General features: G+C 32.5%; 6 protein-coding genes across 6 annotated transcripts, besides 3 other annotated features; 2 read left to right on the forward strand and 4 right to left on the reverse strand.

Annotated features, from left to right (window-relative positions):
- Positions 1-273: 273 nt before the first annotated feature.
- CMU_041540 (uncharacterized protein) lies at positions 274-3,921 on the forward strand (the record flags this gene model as incomplete). Its single annotated transcript, XM_002139395.1, has 2 exons — positions 274-3,429; positions 3,656-3,921. Exons 1-2 carry the CDS (start codon positions 636-638, stop codon positions 3,919-3,921), a joined length of 3,060 nt encoding a protein of 1,019 aa, XP_002139431.1. The 5' UTR covers positions 274-635.
- Positions 3,215-3,280: a sequence feature (A-rich).
- Positions 3,922-7,321: 3,400 nt separating the features above from the next.
- On the reverse strand, positions 7,322-8,848 carry CMU_041550 (uncharacterized protein; the record flags this gene model as incomplete). Its single annotated transcript, XM_002139396.1, has 1 exon — positions 7,322-8,848. The coding sequence occupies one exon, from the start codon at positions 8,846-8,848 to the stop codon at positions 7,322-7,324; it is 1,527 nt and encodes a 508-aa protein (XP_002139432.1).
- A 664-nt stretch (positions 8,849-9,512) lies between these two features.
- On the reverse strand, positions 9,513-11,765 carry CMU_041560 (uncharacterized protein; the record flags this gene model as incomplete). The annotated part of the gene is made up of 1 exon (XM_002139397.1): positions 9,513-11,765. One exon carries the CDS (start codon positions 11,763-11,765, stop codon positions 9,513-9,515), a length of 2,253 nt encoding a protein of 750 aa, XP_002139433.1.
- A 192-nt stretch (positions 11,766-11,957) lies between these two features.
- Positions 11,958-11,979: a sequence feature (AT_rich).
- Positions 11,980-11,991: 12 nt separating this feature from the next.
- CMU_041570 (uncharacterized protein) lies at positions 11,992-12,798 on the reverse strand (the record flags this gene model as incomplete). Its single annotated transcript, XM_002139398.1, has 1 exon — positions 11,992-12,798. The coding sequence occupies one exon, from the start codon at positions 12,796-12,798 to the stop codon at positions 11,992-11,994; it is 807 nt and encodes a 268-aa protein (XP_002139434.1).
- Positions 12,799-13,537: 739 nt separating this feature from the next.
- On the forward strand, positions 13,538-14,263 carry CMU_041580 (HMG box family protein; the record flags this gene model as incomplete). Its single annotated transcript, XM_002139399.1, has 1 exon — positions 13,538-14,263. The coding sequence occupies one exon, from the start codon at positions 13,538-13,540 to the stop codon at positions 14,261-14,263; it is 726 nt and encodes a 241-aa protein (XP_002139435.1).
- Positions 14,264-14,407: 144 nt separating this feature from the next.
- On the reverse strand, positions 14,408-16,750 carry CMU_041590 (uncharacterized protein; the record flags this gene model as incomplete). Its single annotated transcript, XM_002139400.1, has 1 exon — positions 14,408-16,750. One exon carries the CDS (start codon positions 16,748-16,750, stop codon positions 14,408-14,410), a length of 2,343 nt encoding a protein of 780 aa, XP_002139436.1.
- Positions 16,751-16,813: 63 nt separating this feature from the next.
- Positions 16,814-16,941: a sequence feature (AT_rich).
- The last annotated feature ends 688 nt before the right edge of the window (positions 16,942-17,629 follow it).

The following is a 17,629-nucleotide window of genomic DNA, read 5'->3' on the forward strand; positions in this document are numbered from 1 at the left end:
GTAACGCACCAATCTTATCTTCTATTTCTATATTGCGACTACCCATATCATAGAAAAACTCTCCAGTCATAATCACAGAACCACTTTGAAGACTATATTTCTTTGTTATGACTAATATTAGGAAATTTCCTCGAGAGGGGGAAGATGAATGTGTAAATCAATACCCATAGAAAAGCAGTAATATATATTCATTTCCTCTGTAATATTAACTACCAATATTACTTGTAGCTAATTTATATGCTATCTACGAAGATTCACAAGTATTGCCGATGTACATTTAAGATCTACACTATAGGAAGCAAAATTGTATCTTAAGCTACTGCTAAACAAAAATTATATAGTAAGCGTGAAATTCAAGATACACAGATTAGTGAGAATGTCTCGATATTTTAGTTCCTCAAGAAGTTTCGTGTCATTTACTATTTGCAATTTATCTTTTGACTAAAAGTGTATAGACGGCTTAATTGGTACCGAGACGTATATTACATAGCGCTAATTTTTTTTTTTTACACGTACCAAGCTGAAGGGGTAAGAAGTTAAAACATTCTCCAACAAACAAGATTTGCACTCTTGTCATTATATTTTATTCACCTTTAATAAATTGTATATAGCGCTGATTATACGCTTTCTGCTCGATGCTTACATTCCACAAGCCTGAGAATGCTATTCGTCGAGTTGAGGAACTTCGCTCAATAGGACAAGATGAAACAGCATTACAGCTACTTCATTCTGTTGTAAATCACCGCCGATTTAGAGTACATGGATGGGATTCTTCGCAAGAATTGATGATGATACAGTATATAGCACTTTCTGTTGACTTACAACGTCCTCGTATGGCTCGCGAAGGTTTACATCAATATCGTTATGTTACCCATCAGTCTAATGTAGGGTCTCTTGGGAAGGTAATAGTAGAGTTCAGAAACCGTGCAGAAGAACAATTACAAAGTGTTAAGAATGAGTGTACTGATTGTATGGATCCAAGTCTAATTAGAGAGAATTTAGAGCAGGAGGAAACACCAGAAAGTTTACTACTGGCAAGCCTGCAGATTGAAAGGAGAGGAGCAAAAGAGAAGAAGTTGCATGAGACACTAAGATTTATGTGGGAGACATATAAGATGATATTAGACATAATTAGATTAACACCAAAGCTTGAAAGGACATATCATGAAACAGCACAAAAAGCCTTGGAATTTTGCTGGCAACACAATAGAGCAAGTGAGTTTAAGACTTTATGTGAATTACTACGCAGTCACTACCAGTTACTAATTACAAATCGTCATAAGCCAGAAATAGAATTGATGTTGCGACCGGAGTGCCATTTAGAGACCCGTATTGTGCAACTGAGAGGAGCAGCTAAATTATCTTTATGGAATGAATGCTTCATGACAGCAGAAGAGATCTTTCATTTGGGTTTATTTCAACATGATCCAATAATTGGTAAATATCATTCAAGTGGAATTACATATACTTCTAATCCAGGAAACTTCGTATTTTCGGGTACTAATATGTCGGTACCATCTGGAGTATTAGCATCTGTTTCACATGGATTGGATATGTCGGCCTTGTCAATGAAGGTGAGACCAACTTATTTGCGTTGGATAGCTTTATATTATGACATACTGAGCAAAATGTTTTTGTTAACAGAAAACTATTCATTTCATGCATTGGCGCATATGAAATATTTTCTCCATCTAAAACAATTTAAGAAGAATGTGTCATCTTCTGAGCTTGGAAAGATGGCCTCAACTGTTGTCCTAGCTACACTATCTATTCCACTGAGCGAAAATAGTATGACTACTCTAAATAAATCTAAGACAGTAACTCAGGTTGCACTTTCACTATCTTCTATATGCGATGGATTTACACATAGTGACCAGGTTAAAAGGGCAGCACTTCTCCTTGGATCCCCTTATATCCCAAATCGTGAAATTTTAAAGGCAATGCTACTATCCAAGGGAATCTTGCAACTGGCAAGCCCAATATGTCGTGAATTGTATGATGTTATTGAAGGTAAAGCAAATACACTGAAGATATGCATCAATACACACAGGTATTTTACTTCATTACAAAGTGCAGATGAGGATTTTAGAGAATATGTAAGGCCATTAAAGTCTACAGCTCTAACGAAGTTATTTCTTTTGATATCCCGTGTATATTCATCTATAAGCATTGATCAGTTTTTACAGGAAATATGTCCCAATGAGTTTCTTCCTTGGACAGAAACTGAGAAGTTATTGGTCCAACTATCTAATTCATCTTTAATTCAACTAAGAATAGACTATGCTAGAAGAAGTATATATAGCCATGATAAGGGTATAAATAACATATATATGAACAAGTGGAATATTGATATTGCAATATATGCATTCAAATTAGAGTCATTAATGCGCAAGCTAAATACTGAAAATATCTCAGGGGGCGTTTCTAATCAATATACAAAGATATCTCAAATGGTAGGTAGGAGACTACCAATTGAAATGGCAACTATGGATAAGCGCATTGAGGAAATTCGTTTTAGAAGGAAAGAGCGTAGGGAAGAACTTCGAAGAGTTGAAGAAGATAAGAAGAGACAGGAGAAGGAGGCAAAGGCACAAGAGGAGCTTTTGGAGATTCAGAAGCGTGAAGAAGATCGTAGACGCAGAGAAGAAGCAAGGCAAAGAGAGGAAATAAGACGTGGAAAAATTGAAGCGTGTCAAAATATGTTAGAGACTATAAAAAAACTGGTTTTGAAGCATACAGCAAATAGTAGTAAAACAACTATCAAAGGTAAAGCTTTAGATGACATCACTTTGGATGACTTGATGGAAGGAAGGATACAGTATGATGACTTGGAGAAACTCCAAGAAGAACAATGTAACTTTGAGAGACAAGAAAGGATCCGTCAAAGGAAAATGGAAGCTAAACGTCTTGATCATCTTGCTAGAGCCTTTAGAACAGAAGAGATACCTCTTTTAAGAAAGTGGAGAGAAGAGACTATTATTAAAGACAAGATTTTGAATGAAAATTTACAGGAGAGATATCAAATTGAATTAAATACAGCTAGAAAAGAGGCACGTAGCGAACGTGAACTTTTAAAGAACCTATTACCATACTTAAATAAATGGAAAGAAGCTCAGCTTGAAGTTCGCAAAGATGAACTAAAGCGTGAGCTAGAAAGTCAGAAGTATCGCTGTATTAAAAAGATAAAGGAGATGAAGATTGCAAGAGCTAAGGTGAGAAGAAATGAATATATTGAAAGGAAACAAAAAGAAGATGAACAGAGACGAAAAGAAGAAGAAAGTAGACTTTTAGAGGAAAAGAGGTCTAAAATGCAGAAACAAATAGAGATCCAACGTAAGCGTGATGAAGAAATTGAAGCAAAGCTTAAACAACAATATGCAAATACAAGTCATGAGGGGCGAGGTCAAAGTGACATAGCTATTAACCAAGGTAAGTTTAGTTTAGATGGATACTCTCTTATAATTAACTTTCTAATAGTGCTCTTCAACAAAGTATTTGACTACTGACTGAAAGTGATTTGAAATTTGACTTGGGTAATAGCAATATCTCTATTTCTATTTCCCCAGATAATGATGATTGACATTATTATTTGCACGTCAGTATGATTCAGTTAGCTATTCTATTTTGGAATATCTCACGAACTCCCTTTTTATAGGTAACCGACGGAAGTTATACAAAGATGAGTTTTCTAAAGGTAATATACACAGTACACACAGCACAAATGGCACCACGAGGAGAATGAATCCAAACACTGATGTCAATTTTATTGATCTAAGAAGGATGAACAGTAGGGATAGCAATAAGTCTGGACAAGTTGGGAATAAAAGTGATGGACCAAGTATAACGCGTAGTAATACCCAGAATCGTCGCACTATGTGGTCAAATCAGAAGGAACGCGACATTGATGGCAAGTGGAGATGATTTTCTCTTCTTAAAATTAACTATTCATTTCTTGCTATATAACAATATATATAGTAGGGTACTTTGGTGTTACATACAAATCTAACTAGAATATAGTAGAGTTCTATATTTCTATAAGATAATTTATCTAGATAGTAGAGAAGATATTGTAGTTATTGAAATTTGTAATTTTACACTTGAACTCAATCTTAAATTCAGGCCAGTGGTGGTTAAATGATGTGATGAGGTAAGTTAGCAACCTCTAATTGTGTTGTACTCAATATTTTGAGGATATTCAAATCATAGGTTCTTATATTTATAGGAGTTATCTATCTTAGGAGAAGTTCTTCCAAGTTAGAGAATATTGGGTGATATTAAATACTTATTTGAGGATTATTCATAGTTAATAAAGAAGCAACAGTATACTCCAGTCCTCTATTGGATGATAAGGACTACAGGCAGCTACAAGTTTCTCTGCAACATAAGTGAAAAGTCTTGATATTAAGTGCTTCTTGATCTTCATCATATTCTTTAAGTTTAATTGTCAGTATAGGTGTCTCATAGTTGTCACTAACCAAAATAACTAAATTGTGCTTCTTATGCTCTAAACACTCATTTCTTAGGCTGAAATCTTGTATTGGTGATTTGTGTAATTTGACTTCTTGGGCATTATATCTAGTAAAATTAAGTATTGCAACTTTCAGAATATTGTTTTTCGTTGGTTTCCATATCGTTAGTACTATCCCATTCTAAAGTATTGCGTTGGTACAACTTATCTTTGGTATTAGAGTACTGTAATTGTCTATTTTAAACTATCCATATTGCAAATTCAGATTTCTTACTGGTTTAGAAAGTACAGTCTTTGATAACTTTACATTCAATCCAAAAATATTTTGCATTTCTTATACTTAAGTAAGAGGTATGTGTCCTATAAATACTTTAATGTGTAAAAAGTTCTATCTTTAATTAACTATATTTAAGCACATTTGCACTTGCATTTAGCAATATTTATCCTCTTCTAAGTAATTTACAAATCTTTTCCTATTGATTAATAAAGACTCCCAAATAGTGATTTTGCTATAGTATCCATGACCATATTTATGTTGCTTGAACTCTGGAGACCTATAAAGCAAATTTAGTACAGTTTCAGTACTACGGAAGTAGTCACATTCCTATGCAACTGAGCCATATGAAGCTTCATTCTGTTAATTTATTCATTAGAGAATCGTCCTAGTAGTATTAGTAGATCTTTGTAAGAAGATAGTCTAATACTTCAATTTACCATAACACCAATAAACTTGATTACAAGTACTCATCAGAAAAGTAGTGTCCATTAGATATATTACTGTTGAATTAATTAAATAATACTTTAGCTTCATTGTATTTCTCTATTTCTAAGCAATGAATTCATAACTTTTGTAATAGTTTTTTTGCCAATAATTCATCCTAAAATGTCTAAAATAAAGTTTTTATTCGTGTAGAAATAGCAAGGACAATTAAATTTATTGTTATTATGTGGATGAAACACTTCCTTATATGTATGGTTATCTCCATAAAATTCCATTGTATTAACGCAGTTACTGAATTTAGATTTGTCTTCCATATTTTCTTAATGTTTAGTTTCTAATATTTTGGGAGATAAGCTGAAGTTGGGACTATATAGAAAGTTAAATGGGATTGTTATTTAAATTATATAATTCGATTCTATATATCCATAAATTAATGTAGTGAAAGAAGGAAAGCAAGAGCAGCTACTAGAAAAAGCTGAAGTTATAGATGCACTACTTTCCATTAAGTTTGATTCTTGTTCATTATTAAAATATTCTATCAATTCAAAATAATAATCATATATTACTTCATTTGTTTCTTCAAACATACATCTCTTAATTTCAATGATAATATCTAAAGCATTACTATATTTATGTTCACTCATTAGTTAGAAGTATATCTCATCATAGGATGTGAGTTGTATGTAGTAAGTATAATATTTCAGTGCCCTAAATAGTAATATGAAAGTACTATTGAATGCTCCAGAAATCACATGACTACTATACTTTGGCAAAGCTCTCTAATCTTTGAACCACATACTCTTTTTAATGCCACGCATTCTAATTAAATAATTCACACCAGTTTGTAGTTATTTGTATCAATATGAACAATTCCAATTGGTAATTTTTGAGCCCTAGTTACATTCTGTATAGTTCTTCAATAAAGTATATACAAATAGTAAATCCAAACCAATATAACTACTAATACATAGTATAGTGGAAGTGCCATATATGTTTACATAATTGCTGTAATCGTCTACAATGTCCTGATAATATTCGTTGTGAGCTTAATTATCAAATATATCAAATTTCAAAATTGACTCATCAAGCATCAGTAGTGGACATACATTGATACTTTGTTATTGTGCAAGTTGGGATAATTGTAAATTCTAAAATCCTGAGTTAATTGTCCACTTCTAGATTCTGAAAAGTTATACTCAACTGGATTTTATATTTCAGTTAGTGTAGGAACTATTTAAAGCTATGGTATTGTAAAATCCGATTTATCAAATGTTCTAAGTGCAAATGGGGCAATTAAAAATAGACTTGAACTAAATTTGTACTTTTTATTATATCAAAATTTACTCTTCAAATTGTTGCATCGTAAAATTAATTGCTTCTGGTTATGGCTTCTTAAAGATTGTGGTATTTAGGATACTCTTATATTTTTTCTCATTCATACAACCAAACAACCACTTTAATTTGACAATATTTTACCTTCTTCTATACTTAAATATCAAATTCAAATTATTTGTAACTATTCTTTTTATATTCATTCAGTATAAATTATCGCTTGCTATGATTGAAACAATGTATTACTAAATCCTTATTACTAAGTTCTAACATATAACCATTCCTTATTATATTCGTTAGTTCCACATCTGTAATATCAATGACTACTCCATTTATATAAGATGTATCCATTAAAAATGGAACTGATTTTTAGAATACAAATATGAGAACCTGATCTCATATTTAATAACATTACTTCTCCAGTTAATTTTGTAGATTTGTTCAGCTTGGTTTGAGTATAATAGTTAAGTTCATCACTAATCTCACTAATTTCAGTTTGTTCTAATATTGATTCGTTTTGCATATTAACTCGCGTAAGTTCATGAAGTTGAGTAGTTCAGCGATCTCCTTTAATTTCAAAGTACTTGACATAACCTTTCAAGTATTACCACGACAATTACTCACTTTATATTGAACCTGACCAACAACCAGTAAATTGCAGGTAGTATCTTATCTTCTCTATACCTAAAAGAAAACCAAGTTGGTAAGTATATAACCTCAATAACAAAATGACAGTAAACACCGGAATTTAAAGAATTGATCTTGAACTTCATATAGGCATGGAATACCTTTAAAAGAAGTCAAGGATGTCTGAAATTGTTCCAGGTTGGAACATTAGCATTAGGCACTTTATTTAAGGTATACTCAGAAGTTACATTTAAAAGTGGAACTGTAGAGGAGATTTTGTTTCGCCCCATTAAATTCGTGGAATTAAATGTTTCTGAAGTATCTAAACCTTCATGGTGCACATTCTGTGGGTTCAAGACATAGTTTTGTACTGGAAATACTGTACTATAACTCGAAGAAGGCAGTGTGCAGCTTCTAGAGATGTTCTGGGTATAGGTATTGTGCCAAAGCTTGTTTGATGTTAAGGAGCCTGTTGTTTCATAGTTTAAAGAATCAAGGGGAAAACCCATATTTGAACTTGGGTTTATTCGATATCCACTTCTATTTATATTAGGGTGTATATTAACAGGAATTTCTTGGTTTATATCAGGTCCTTGGTTATTCAGTATGACTCCCTGTGCAAATGCAGGTGTCATATTAGTTTGAATTGGGATAAAGTTCTGCAACAGGGGAGAATCCTGAGAATGTATATAAGTAGGTACATTCCCAGTTACATTTGGAAACTTGGGGATTAGATAATAATTGCTATTTGAATCGAAATTAGAATAGTAACTACGGGTTTGCTTATGCGATTTAGAAGGACGAATTTGAGGCTGAAATGGATCTACTGCTAGTTCACTTTTGTGAACTTTCTTTTTTTTATCCTCAGTGCAATTTTGCACTTCTGTGTTCTGTTGTATTGGTATATCTATTTGCGTTGAGTTCATATTGTCTGTCATCTTCCCTATATTTCTGTACCTTATTTCTTTTATTTGGTACTGCCCATATACTTTATTTTGAAGTACTCCCATATCCTTCTGATTTGGGATTCTATGTTCCTGCTGTGTTGTAGATTGCTCAGTATATTTTGAAGTTAGAGATCTATTATTTGGGTAATGATTAGCTTCATATTTATAATCTTCACATCTTACCAAGGATTGGATTGATTCACTATGCAATTGTTGATCCCCATTCCCTTTTATTTGATTAGAATATTCTTTATTTTGATATTGATAAAGTGAACTCTCTAAAGCTTTTGTTTCAACTTGGCTTTGTACTTGCGAATTCAATAATATCTCATTGCTTTCTGATCTCCGTTCAAAATCCTGATTCTGCCCATATGATACTTGGAAATCACTGGTTGAAGTATCACGGGATAATTGATTTCCTATAAGTTCTATTTTCTGCAGGATTTGTTGAGATCCCACTTTGTTCTCACTTCTCATGCAAACCTTATCTTCCTTCAGAACTTGAAAGTAGTTAATCGACATAGTTACATGCCCACCAAACAGCTCTTTTATTAAATTTAGATCTGCCTCTATCAGTTCAATAGCTATCTTCCTCGTATCAGTAGATTTATCATCTAGATTAAGTAACCTTTGCTTCAACCTTTGCAAGGGCAAGTGTCTATAATCAAAATTCTCGCGTGAAACCCTACTTTTCTTCAAGTTAGGTCTTATATCCGTCAAATTAGTACTCCTACATCTTCTTGAACGTATCATTACTAAATAGATAAACTCTAGTGTATGCTATTAAGCTTCCAAACGTCATAATTATTCAAAAAGCGCTAAAAACGGTGTAGCGGGAGGGGGCATTATTGTAATGTATATGTATTGTCTAATTGGGAGAGAAGTACTTGAAACCTTTGGAAGTCCTCTAGAAAGATTCTTAGTCAATACTAACTTTATTATTAATAGTGCATTGTTTGAGTCGAGTTATTATGGCTACTTATCCCATTATCTCGTATTTAATGATGCAATATGAAAGTATAAACGTGATCGTTGGTGCTCAGCTTTGAACTTTCCCAAGGGAGTTACTTCTATTGCACGGTTACATTCTCTTTTCTGCTAAACATTGCTAGTTTGGAGCATCCACCTTGTCTCGTCTAAAGGTTTCTCCTATTGTCTGATTCATGATGGTTATGCCATTAATGTAGAAGCAAGTCATGTACCATTTCGGCGTATACCCAGGGATGCAATATTAATAATTACGTTTTGTTCACCTATCATTAGGAGATAACTAATTGCAAAATCTCTCATTGGTGAGCAAGTACAATATTTATACTTTAATAATATATGCTTGACTCTTGAATTATGTTCTAGTAAATATTACTAGTGACTAGTATCTAGAGCTGTACTATACTGTCTGAGTCTTAAAATCTGCATATTATTCTTCTGGGTTATCCGAATTGGGAAGTCTAATGTGATGAAATTCCTCTAAGCATGTATAAGACATAAAAGCTGGATATGACTGAGTTGCAGTTAGCTGCAATGCCCAATTAGGATCGTTTTCGAATTTGTGTGCATAATAACCAATGAAATCTAGAGTAAGCTGTTCTTCCATCTCAGCCGCGACGGTCTCATTTATAAGAAGTGCTGAGTTTGTCACATTACTTTGGGATAAGCTTTGTGATTGGATATGAGTAGAAATACTGCCTCTAACTGTAGGTGCTGGACGTATAACAAACACCAATTCCCCACTATGTTGCGAAAATATATTAGATAGTTTATAGGCGGTTAGACCACCTTCAACACAGGTCATCTCTATTCTCCATCCAAGGATATTTGCAATGACATCTATCAAGTTATTCTTTTCCGTTATATAATACTCATTCAAAGTTCTGTTACGCTGAAGTTCCTGTTGGTATCTTTCTTCCACATCTCTCAAGTCCTCTCTACTTAAAACCACATTAGCTTCATTAAAGTCTTTGTCAGCTTTCTTTAGTTTGTCATTTATCAGCAAAAGTTGCTGTTTTAGGTCATTATTTTGTGATTGTAACATGCTATAAGATTCAACGAGTGAATCTCTCTCTTGAGCTAAGGTGTCATAAGCAACTCTAATACTCCAATAAGCCTTAATCTCATCATTCCTCAACTTTAATTCATTCTCCAAATGAGTAATAATCTTCATCTTCTCTTCTAATAATTTTACTTCACTTATATCTCTTCCAGTATAATCTACTTCTGTATTTGATGCCAATTTATTAATATTGTTTTCATCATTCAAGAGATTAGGGTTTGGTTTTCCAAACTTCCCTTCTTTTGATAGGCATTCCATTGCAATTTTTAGTTCACACTCTAGTTTTTTGCTATTTTCTAGTAGTTTATTGTATTCTCTTCTTTTTATATTTAATTCATCTTTCAATTGTTTAAGATCTCTCTGGCTGTTTTGTAGTTCATCTTCTAGTTTCCTAAGTTTATCTTCTAGCTCAATTTTTGCCGAGTCGGATACTGCTTTAGAAACAACAATGTCCTGATATCTCCTTTGGAATTCAAAAATTGCACTAAGCACACTAGTTGGTGAGATAGTACTATATGAATTTTCACTTTTTACGGGATTATCATCAGTATCTCCACATCTATCTAAAGTGTCAAGAGCTAGATCATTTGTGCCATTACTATTACTACTCTCTTGTTTAAAATTTAGATTTTGTGTATACTTTAATGCCATAGTTTCCCATTGTTTTAATTGTTGAGAAATCGTATTATTAATTTGTTCTAATTCAATCATCCTTTCTAACCAAGTTTGAGCCTCTTCTAATCTCTCATTTTGCTGCTTGGTAACTTTTTCAAGGCTATTACATTTATCTTGTAGCTCTGAATAATTTTTCTCTACATTCTCCAATTTTTGTAATCTTTGCTTGTATTGCTCTATCAATGAACGGTAGTTTCTAGCAACTAATTGCTCATTTTCAGCCATCTTCAATAATCTCTCAAGTTCTGTAATACGAAATTTATTGTGAGAACATTCTTCGTGGAGCCCTTGTATTTGTAAATCTTTCTCTTTCAAATCTTGCATGTAAATATTCTCTATTTCCTTCTTGTTTATTTCTAGTATATTTAAATGTTCACTATTCTGCTTCTCTAATTCATTCTTTTCATATATCAATTTATCTATCTTAAATTTCATCTCACTCTCTATTCTTTTCAAGGAGTTATCAGTATTAATTTTCTCCTGTAGAATGTTATGGATCTCCTTAGTCTTTTTCTCTAAATTGTACCTTAGATCTTCATTCATTTTCGACAAACTGTTATTGACTCCTTCCAACTTAGCATAGTGAAGTTCCATTCCTATTAGTTTTTCTTGTTGTTCTTCATATTTCCTACTTTCTTCGTATAATTTAGCTGTCATATTGCTCTTGTAATCACTGTATTCTTGAGTAATACTTAATAAACGATTCTTATTTAACATAAATTCCGATGCTTCTTGTACCTTAAGGTTCAAATCTTCAATTTCCTTCTTATATAAATCATTCTCCTTCTTATATTCTTTGACCTTTCTTGATAGACCTTCAACGGTATACTCTGATTCGAATTCAATGCACTCCAATAAATCTGAATCGTTAAGTAGGCTATCAAGCCACTGACGTATCTCTAATGCATACCTTTTAGCCCTTCTATTGGCCCCAGCTTCAACCATTTCACTTGAATTATGAAGTTATGGAATACATCTACTTCATATAATACTAAGTGTATTTTTAAAAGTGGAGTGTATATACCGCCAAAAGATGTAAAAGAACCAGATGTGCTTGTTTAGTATGAGATACTCAGTAACTTTATGCAAATACTCAATAAATTTACATGATATTTACCTAACTTATAAATAATGCACAATTTTATAATATATAATTAATCTATATACAATATCAACTTTCGGAAAATACTAATTTTAGGTTTTTAAAATATCCCAGTATTTCAGCTTGCAGCTCATTTTCAAAAACCAATAAATCTATTATGTTCTGATTATCTGATAAATCTCTATTTAATAAACTATCTCCGGTTCTATATGTCTCATTACTTTCTTTTCTCAAATAATTACTTTTACTTTCATGATACATTTCAAGTGTATCATATATTTTTGATAACTCCTTATATTTTTCTCTCAATTTGTCATTACAAACTGTAAGATATATATTAAATTTGATATCTCTATCCAACCTTAATTTTAAAGTTTCTAGTTCAATCTCCAACTCAAGTTTACTCAATTCAGTGGTACATCTAAAGTTCTGCTCAATTTCAGTTTCCTGATTACGTCGTGTTATTTTATCAACTAAATTCTGTATATTTATGAGAGATACTTGCGATTTTTTAGTTATCTGGATGATCTTATTTATTTGGTGTTCCTCATACTTTGAAAAAATTAAATTATACTTTTTTCGTAGCTCCTTTATATTTGTTTCCATTGTATCAAGAGTGGCTAAATTATACCTATCTTGCAAACTAGATATCTCAGAAAGGTATTCACGCTTAATATAATCAATAGTATTTTCGATTCTATCCAGCTTAGTTTTATATGTCCAGAGAGATGACATAGTACTAACTTCTAGTGAATCTGGTGAAGGTGTCCCTGGGCTTGTGCTAATATCAGGTGTGCCTATTCCAGCATATTCATTATAATATTTGTGTTTCTCAGATAGAATTAAAAAATTTTCTTTATTAATAGTAGCACTCATATTGTAGTTTTAGAGCTCAAAAGTGAGTTGCATTTAAAATGCAGGATAGATGCAGGGCGCCTAGGTGAATCTAGCGGTCATAATGCTGGAATTTCTATATAAATATTTATGATGAAATATTGGGAAATTTTATGAAGCTAGAGAAGAATAGTATGTTACTCCTTGCAAGCAATAATTAAGATTACCACTATGTGCACGTGCTTAAGGTAAATGTCCAAAAAGTGCATCTACAAAATAATTTTAATAGCTAATATTTCGATCTCCTCTCTTTTTTTTTAAACGATTATGTAGGAAATAAGCAGGTAAATTCTTAATTATGCTAAGATTGTATCTAATAATATATGAACTCCAATGTTCAGCTAAAATCCATTGCAACAAATTCGTATGAGTACTTCTACTTGGAAATCAGTAATCTACCTAATACAGTGGCGGTTCCCATGTACCGTCTCCAATAGACGTATCAATGACTAAAAGTTATTGGTGCAATTATTTAAAATTGCAAATATTTGACTGTTACTTGATCTGCTAAAAACTGGGCTTGTTAGGGTATAAAATTTTCAGGAATTTGGGCATAAGATATATTGGGGAAATAATCATTGTATCTTTATCTTTCATACTAAATTTCCTGGATATCAAGTAACAAAGCTCAAATAACTTTTTGAAACTAGACTTTGCAAAACTGGAGCATAAACCACATCATCATACGCTATCACCCCTACAGGGGCATGACCATCCTCAGATGCAACATCGTACAGTATCAGGAGCAGGTATGTCAGTGTTAACTTCACCTCCAATGGGTTCTCCTATGCAGCTAGGGTCAGTTATGCAAGGAAGCTCAAGTAATACAAGTCCGGGGATGGTTCCCCCCAGATCTAACCATGGCCCAGGAGGTCAATCTCCAACAGCTTCTCATGTTCCATCCCAGGGACATGGAGGTAACCAACAATCAGCGACAAATATTATAGTTTCACAGGGACAATATGAACCTACATCCAACTTATTAGTTGATATTATATGCGAAATTGCAGACTTTAGTGTAGATTTAGCTCTTAGAGTTTCACAAAGAACAGGAACACAATGGAGGCCTAAAGTTTTGCATCAACAAAAGCAACTTAAGAGACCCATACAAAGGCAACCATTAGAGGATCCGAATAAACCCAAGAGACCTCATAATGCTTATACTCTGTGGTGTGAACACATAAGGCAAAAGGTGCGAGAAAAGGATCCGAGTAGATCTCTTCAAATAAAGGATCTAGCTGAAATGTGGAAGAATCTCCCTGAAATTGAAAGGGCACCCTGGGAACGTAAAGCACAGGATGTCAAACAGAAATATCTCGTTGATATGGCGGCATATCGCACAACATCTGGTTCACCAAGTCACCCTCAAGGATCATCCGGTACTCCACCTAATTCCTCAATACAATCATTATCTGGCATACCCAATCAACGAGAGTTCTATTCCTAGCTTAGTAATACCTGACTTTTCACTTTGAATTATATGAAAATTAAATTTGTTTGGTAGTCTCATACATGTAATAAATTATAAAAAATTGACCTGATATACGCGCTGTATATATTTGCATTTCAACAGTGTGGAATATCTCTCTTATTAGCTATATAAAGTTGTATTTGCATCTACATTCTTTTCTACAGCATTAATGTGGTGTACGTCGCCCTGATTACTTTGTAACTCAAGTTTGCAATTTGGTTCACTACCTAAAATATTGACCATTGCGTACCTACTAAGAACCATTGTTGTTGCTACTGGATGAGCATGCGTCGGCCTGCTTAATATACCACTATCAAGTATATGTAGATTACGCACACCCTTCACATTAAAACATTCAGGGTCAACAACTAAGTTTATAGCTGTAGTTCCTGTGAAATGATTACTAGGAGTGATCTGATCAATGACAAATTGCCTCATTTCCTCCGGATGTTGAGGTACTGAAGGTATTAAAAGAGGGAGATGATCTTCCAAACTCGGTTCATAGTACTGCTTTTCTGTTTTCGAATTGTTGAAGAATCTAGTCCCCCTATTTAGAATTCCTGCATTATGTGTTAAATTTCTAGATAAATTTGAGGAACTTTTGAACTGTTCTGATCTAAATGTTTCACTAAGTCTCATTATTGCACTTTTTCTTTCGCTAGCAGCATTATTAATAACCAAACTACAGATATCATAAATGGTTCTCATTTGATTCTGATGAAATATTTTTTTGTTACCATCATTTCTATAGTTATTTTCAGATTTTGTAAAATTAAATAAATTAGAAATGCTTCTAGAATTATCAAAAAAGTTAGTTTCTATTAAACTTTCATTCTTATTAGAATTTGGAACAGGTTTTGATAGCAAAAGTGAAGTAATACTTGCAGATCTAAATATACGGAGAATACGTCTATATGCAGCTTCCATTGTTTGTATATCTCTCAGGTCGTCTAAAAGTCCAAGGTGGACAATTGGCTTTCCAAACATTGCATCCCACACAACTTCACCCCTACTATAGGGCTCTGCAGCATATATTGAAACACCTCTAATCAATGAATTACATTGCTCTGCTATTTGGATGAAATTATCTTTATAATTATTTCCTTCATAATTTATGTTTTTTCTATGCAAAAGATCCATTTTATTAAAACCTTCAAACTCTGATATAGCTACTGTTTTACATCCATGAAAAATATCGTCTTTGTCAGAAGTCCTAACACACTCTGATCCAAATGACTTGGTAGAGAATAGTGCATCAGAACTTGGTAAATATTTCTGTGGTAGTTCAATACTTCTAAATACTCCAAAAACATGAAGTGCGGGATGGTCTTTTAGATTCTTTCCTATATGCTCATTTCTGATTAATGGACTTTGTAATCTTGGATTAGCACTCCTCACCATCTCAGCCGACCCTATTCCACTTTTTTGTAATATTATTGGTGTATTTATTGCTCCTGCAGCAAGGATGATACGCCCAGTAGTATCTTTAACGCAGTACTTGACTATTTTCCTACTACTAGAAGACTCTCGTCCAAGTATACACTTAGCAAAAAAAGACGAGTTTTTATCGTTATCATTCAGTTTATTCTTCAATTCTACTAGTTCTACTTCTTCTACAGTGAAATTGTACTTTTTGTACAATGTTATTCCTTGGTTATATAAATACTTAGCGTTGAGCAAATTAGTTGCACTTCTTCTACTACTACCACGTCTAAATCCATATGTTACAAAGGTGTGAGGAACTAAATGAGATGAACTTTGATCTAAATACTCTTGGTCTTTTAAAATCTGATTTTCATTCGTTGGATAATATAGTTTATTGTGATGAACCTGATATCTATCATAATCTATAGGAAATGTTCTACTTTCATTAAATGCACGCTCTAGAGATATTACCCATGAAGTTTGAATATTTGGTTGTACAAGATCTCCCACACTTTTAACATATTCATATGCTTCTTGAAGCCTTTGCTTATCCCAGTGACTTTCTATGCTATTATAGTAATTACCTTCCACAGGATCTTCTGGGATAAAAGGCACACTACCATAACTTGTTACTCCACCTTCCACTTTAGACTGTTTAATAACAAATCCATCACTTGTTATTATATCCTCTGATAATTGCTCAAGTGGATTATATTTATTATCCGAATTATTTTGTATGTATTTCGATCCTCTCTCAACAAGCAAAATATTTATTTTTTCGTTATTAAGACTTTCCAAAATACTTCTTGCTGATATAAGGGCTGATACTCCTCCTCCAACTAAAATATAATTGTATTCAATATCTTTTGGTATATTTTCACTAAATTCGTAGTAATCCATATTGTCTTTATATCTAAGTAGACTAATAGAAGTGCCCATATATTTAGATACTCCGTGGCTGTTATGTCTTGAAACAGTTATGAAGCAAACCAGTAACAACAAAGTTAGTAAATTTGGAGTTTTGTATTTAATATTCATTGTCTGTGCTACTAATTTCGCTTTTTCTTTTTTTTTTTGTTTTTAAGCTCATGTACGAGGATCATTTATTTTATTAAAATATTCAATATATCTCTAAATAGCAAAAAAAAAAAATATATTTTAATGATTTTTAGACTTAAACAATTTGTTCAAAATGTGTTTTTATTATTAATATTTTCTTTATTATTTATCGAACTGTAATAGAATTTTGATCAAGAAATATCCAAGATTAACATTAGTGAACTATTCCTCTTATTTAAGTAAATCAATTCCTAGTTCGTCAGATAAATTAATATTTGCCTTTATCTAATACCTTCTTAAGCTTGAAACTTTTAATTTGAATGTGTCTATTCCTCGGTATATTTATTTCTCTTGTTGTATTTAGTGTTATCCAATTTTACTAAGTTTCTACAGAAGAGATTCTTCAAATTATCTAACTTTGAGGATTTTTCTTTAGATAACTAGATAGATATTGGGACATGATATTTATTATGAACCTACTGCTTTTAAATATTTTCATATATGTAATATCTGTAACCCTTTACAGTACTAAATATTAATTGGGACAAAATAAATGCATGTAATTTGGCAAGAAAATTATTAACTAAAATTTTAGTCTATAAATATCTGACATTTTGAAATGAATGTTTATAAACAATTAAGTTTAAATAAATGAACAATAATAGTATATAATAACTCAACATATATTTGTGATATTTCTGATAAACTTTAGAAATGATATTGGCATGCCAATTATGATATTTATAGTATTACAGATCAAGATTTTAGTGTGAAGGCATTTTCATTTTACCGCCTTGAGACGGTACCCAGTGTTAATAAGGCAGGTAGTACTATCTCCTATTATTGAAGGATCCAGTA

This window comes from Cryptosporidium muris, genomic scaffold, assembly GCF_000006515.1.
Source record: "Cryptosporidium muris RN66 scf_1106632373453 genomic scaffold, whole genome shotgun sequence".
Classification (NCBI taxonomy): Eukaryota; Apicomplexa; class Conoidasida; order Eucoccidiorida; family Cryptosporidiidae; genus Cryptosporidium; species Cryptosporidium muris.